Below are 5,000 nucleotides of genomic sequence, written 5' to 3' on the forward strand. Positions count from 1 at the left end.
GATAAGTTGGCGGTTCATTCCGCTGTGGTGACCCCTGATTAATAAAGGGACTAAGCCGAACGAGAAAATTACTGAATGAATTATTGTGGATGCACATGGTCCAAAAAACACAACCAATCAAACAAAAAATCCATAATTCCACAAAATAAATGTGATAAACAGTTTGTGGAGTCATTTGTAGATATTCTGAGCCACTCATTACACTGCTGCATGATGATGATGATGATGATGATGATGATGATGATGATGACGATGTGAACTTATCTTCATTCCTTCTTATCTTATTTGATTGTACTGTACGATCATGAACACACTGCTTTATATTTCACACACAGTTTGAGTCTTGTTTTAGTCCAAATATCTACAAACTCTTAAATCAAGAAGCATTTTCTAGACAAGCTAACATATTATTTTATCATCAGAAATAATCAGTCAGAATGAAGGTAGCTCCCCCTTTAAACAAGCAGAATAATCTGACCATCAGAGAAGAAGAATACTCTCCTGTTTAAGTGAAAGCTGGATTATTCTGCTTCCCTGTTGTCAGATTATTCTGCTGGATTTAAGGAGAAACTCTTCATTCTGACTGATTATTTCTAAAAGCAGCACTATATATTTTGACTTGCTTTAAATGCTTTTTTGATTTAAGAATATTTAGATTAGAAGCAGGGCTAAAGTAAAAGTAAGTAAAGCACTTTGTTTAGTGTATTTTTAAGTCGAACACACTTGCAGAAAAGAGTGTATTCTGCATTGCTCATCAGTCTGTTAGCGGTTCCAGCCTGAGGCAGATATCAGTCATTCTGACTTCAGTTTGTCCAGCAGAAAATCTGCTGTTTGACCTCTTTCAGCCTGTGAGTTTTTGCTGTAATATCAGTAACGTGTCTGCAGTTTAATGTGTTCTTCACGCTCAGGGTTTCTGATGAGCTGATGATCATATCAGTGACTCTATAACTGAGGCTGCATTGGGCATTTTAAACAGTTGAGGAAAAAACTCTTCATACACTGCAAATAATGCGTCTCTTACTCAGAGGTTTGTCTGGTTTCTAGTCCGAATATCTAACAGTTCCTGAATAAAGAAGCATTTTCTAGACAAGCAAAATGATATAGTCTTCAGAAATAATGAAGCAAAATAATCTGCAGTGAGAAAACTAATCTTAAATCAAAAGGGAAAAACAAGATGGTTATTGATCTTCCCCCATTGTCAGATTATTTTGCTTGTTTTGAGGAAAAACTCGCTTCACTTCAACTCATTATTTTGTCAGATCTTTTTTTCTTGTCTAGAAAATGCTTATTGATTTAAGGATAAAGTAAGAGGCATTTTTGCAGTGTGAACAGCAAGTCTTTCTACAGTCTTATTCAAAACATATTTAATTGTAATTATTAAGTGGTTGCCTCTTGCTTTTAGGGAGTTTTTTTATATATATTATCGTTTCTCAACTTCTGTCTTGAGTAAATTTGGTAACGTGTCTTTTTTCCATAGAAGATAAACCATTTGAGGTACCTCCATCAATTTAAAATGCAAAGTATTTTATGGAATTTATGTATATAATAACAGAATTTACGCAAGATTTGTGGACACGTTGTTAAAAGTTATTGTTATTATTATTAAAAATATATATATTTGCCAAAAGACAACTTAAATAAAATATTTTTATTACGCAATGACAATTACACTAATTCAGACATCAAGAAATCACAATTTTGGCAAAATAATAAGACCATAATTTTACAGAAAATATTGTGTTATGGCGTCCAAAGTGCAGTGATTTTTGAAAATAAGTAATATGATTTATAAATCATCAATAATGTAAACACATTTGAAGCAAAAAAGATGGCTTTGAACACCAAATGTACCTGATATTATTATAGTCAGGATCAGTCAGACTGAAGAACTGTGTGTGTGCGTGCGTGTGTGTGTGTGTGTGTGTGTGTGTGTGCGTGCGTGCGTGTGTGCGTGCATGTGTGTGTTTTGTGTTGAGCAGAAGCTGAATTATCAGTGGCAGAAGAGTGGGCAGTTTGCACTTCCGTCCACCGCACACATCCTGACCTGGCATCCCAGCGGTACGTACGTGTGTGTGTGTGTGTGTGTAGTGTCTGAGATGAGCTGCTCAATATCTCTTGTCTAAGCCTTTCTCATTGTAAATAAAACATTTTATTAGAATTTTTCAAAACATTTTAAACAGTATTTTATTATTTTTGTTAATTTTATTTTTTAGTAATTTATTTATTTTTATTTTTATTATTAATAGTGCAAATACATACAGTATGTGGTACACTGCAAAAAAATGCCTTTCATAGTTTTTGTTGTGTTTTTAGTTCACATATCTAAAGATTCTGAAATCTAGAAGAGTTTTCTAGACAATAAAAAAAAATATTATTAATTTCAGAAATACTGAGTCAAAATGAAGAGAGTTTTACCTGAAACCAAACAAAATAATCTGACCATGGGGGAGCAGAATAATGTTGTTGATTTATGATTATTTAACATAATTTTGCTTGTTTTAAGGAAAAACGTCATTTTGACAAATGATATTTGCTCTATATGAGTCATAGTTTTTATTATATTTATGTTAATTTATTTATTCTGTATCATTAAAAATAGAGTAATTATTATTATATGATATGCTTTCATCTATACGGATGTTTCCATGAAGTAGCCATGACGAGTTGCTGATGTGGCGATAAATAAACAGCCTCAAACTCAAGGTGTTGTGTGTGTGTGTGTGTGTGTGCGCGCAGGGTCGTGTCTGCTGACGGGCTCGGTGTGTGTGCAGTTGTGGTGTGATGTGTGTTTCAGCACACACACTGAAGATGAAGCTGCTGCTGAGCTGCACTCCTGGAGATGTGTGTGGCAGTGCAGGTCTGTGTTCAGTAAGGATGGGACAGTTAATTAACGTACCGGAGCGCTAAATATACTAACTACACATATATTATACACTCACCGGCCACTTTATTAGGTACACCTAACTAGTACAGAGTTGTTCCCTTCCCCCTTTTGCCTTCAGAACGGCCTTAATTGCGTAAATTCAACAAGCTACTGGAAATATTCCTCAGAGATGTTGCTCCATATTGACATGATAGCATAATATTGAATGTGTCAGCAGAAATGGAGACTCATCAGAGCAGCAACGTTTCTCCAATCTTCTATTGTCCAGTTTTGGTGAGTCTGTGTGAATTGTAGCCTCAGTTTCCTGTTCTTAGCTGACAGGAGCGGCACCCGGTGTGCTCTTCTGCTGCTGTAGCCCATCCGCCTCAAGGTTGGACGTGTTGTGTGTTCAGAGATGCTCTTCTGCAGAGCTCGGTTGTAGCGAGTGCTTATTTGAGTTACTGTTGCCTTTCTATCAGCTGGAACCAGTCTGGCCATTCTCCTCTGACCTCTGCAACAGGCACATCAACAAGGCATTTGCGCACACAGAACTGCCGCTCACTGGATATTTCCTCTTTGTCGGAGCATTCTCTGTAAATCCTAGAGATGGTTGTGTGTGAAAATCCCAGTAGATCAGCAGTTTCTGAAATACTCAGAGCAGCCCGTCTGGCAGCAACAACCATGCCACGATCAGAGTCTCTTACATCCCCTTTCTTCCCCATTCTGATGCTCACTCTGAACTGCAGCAGATCCTCTTGACCATGTCTACATGCCTAAATGCAGTGAGCTGCTGCCATGTGATTGGCTGTTTACAAATTTGTGTTAATGAGCAGATGAACAGGTGTACCTAATAAAGTGGCCGGTGTGTGTATATACGAAATACACATAACCTAAGACTATATAAGTACTTTAACGTCAGAGAGAGTAATATTGTGCAAGGTGTTTAAAAGTAGAACTTTAAAGTTAAATAAACTAGTAGTGCAGCATGATTGTGTGCTAGATTCACAGTAAACATTGTTTTTCCTATCGAGAGCTTGTAAGATGGAGTTTAAACACACTGAACACGCTGATCTGACTGTGAATCTCTGTGTTTGACAGGTCTGCCGCTCCCACACACTTCATCAAGTTTTCCCCTGATGGAGAGTTTTTCGCCACTGCAGGACAGGTGTGTGTGTGTGTGTGTGTGTGTGTGTGTGTGTGTGTGTGTGTGTGTGTGTGTGTGTGTGTGTGTGTGTGTGTGTGTGTGTGTTAATAATATGATGTTTGACAGTATTCTTCGACAATTTGTGTATGAGAGTGTGTTTGTGTTTGTTTACAGCACTTTTCAACATGAAGTGATTTGTTGTGTTTGTTTGTGTGTGTGAGTTTCTATCTGTGTGTGTGTGTGTGTGTGTGTGTGTGTGTGTTTATCGCTTTTTTTGTTGTTGTTTTTGGAACTCTCAGATTTCATTTTATATATATATATATATACAGTTGAAACCAGAAGTTTGCATACACTCTAAAAAAGGAACATAACCCTTTAAAAAACGTCTGATGGTAAATGATACTAAACGTTTACTGTTTTAGGTTTGTTAATTTTACCTAAATGATTTACATTTGCCAGAATAATCAGATAATTTTATTGAAAATGTTTGATTAATTTCTAGACAGTCAGACGTTTACACACATTTCCTTGGTAGGTTTTAGTTTTGCTTTTAAACTGTATAACTTTGGTCAGATGTTTTGGGTCTCCTTCCACAAGCTTCTCACAATAGTTTGCAGGAGTTTTGGCCCATTCCTCCTGACAGAATTGCTGTAACTGAGTCAGAATTGTAGGCTGTCCTGCTCGCACAAGCTTTTTCAGCTCTGCCCACAAATGTTCTATAGGATTGAGATCAGGGCTTTGTGATGGCCACTCCAAAACATTCCCTCTGCAGTCCTTAAAGCACATTTGAACTCATTTGGCAGTGTGTTTAGGGCCATGGTCTGTTTGGAAGAGCCATTTGTGGCCCAGTTGTAATCTCCTGGCTGATGTGTTGAGATGTTGCTTCAGTATTTCTCCATAATGTTCTGTCTTCATGATGCCATCTATGCTGTGAAGTGGACCAGTCCCTCCTGCAGCAGAACAGCCCCACAACATGATGCTGCCGCCCCCATA

The 5,000-nt window shown here is 37.4% G+C and overlaps 2 protein-coding genes across 5 annotated transcripts in view; both read left to right on the forward strand.

Moving 5' to 3' along the window:
* Window positions 1–5,000, forward strand: part of lox (lysyl oxidase) — a 172,454-nt gene that overhangs the window by 29,783 nt on the left and 137,671 nt on the right. The window lies entirely within an intron of this gene.
* dmxl1 (Dmx like 1) overlaps window positions 1–5,000 on the forward strand; it is a 94,834-nt gene that overhangs the window by 9,767 nt on the left and 80,067 nt on the right. For all 4 annotated transcript variants that reach the window (XM_087264060.1, XM_087264061.1, XM_087264062.1 and 1 more), the window contains exons 5-7: window positions 1,980–2,058; window positions 2,737–2,857; window positions 3,962–4,028. In XM_087264060.1, the coding sequence (XP_087120186.1) occupies window positions 1,980–2,058; window positions 2,737–2,857; window positions 3,962–4,028 (267 nt within the window). The remainder of the gene's footprint in view (window positions 1–1,979; window positions 2,059–2,736; window positions 2,858–3,961; window positions 4,029–5,000) is intronic.

Source organism: Danio rerio, chromosome 8 (assembly GCF_052040795.2).
Source record: "Danio rerio strain M-AB ecotype USA chromosome 8, GRCz13ab, whole genome shotgun sequence".
NCBI classification, from domain to species: domain Eukaryota; kingdom Metazoa; phylum Chordata; class Actinopteri; order Cypriniformes; family Danionidae; genus Danio; species Danio rerio.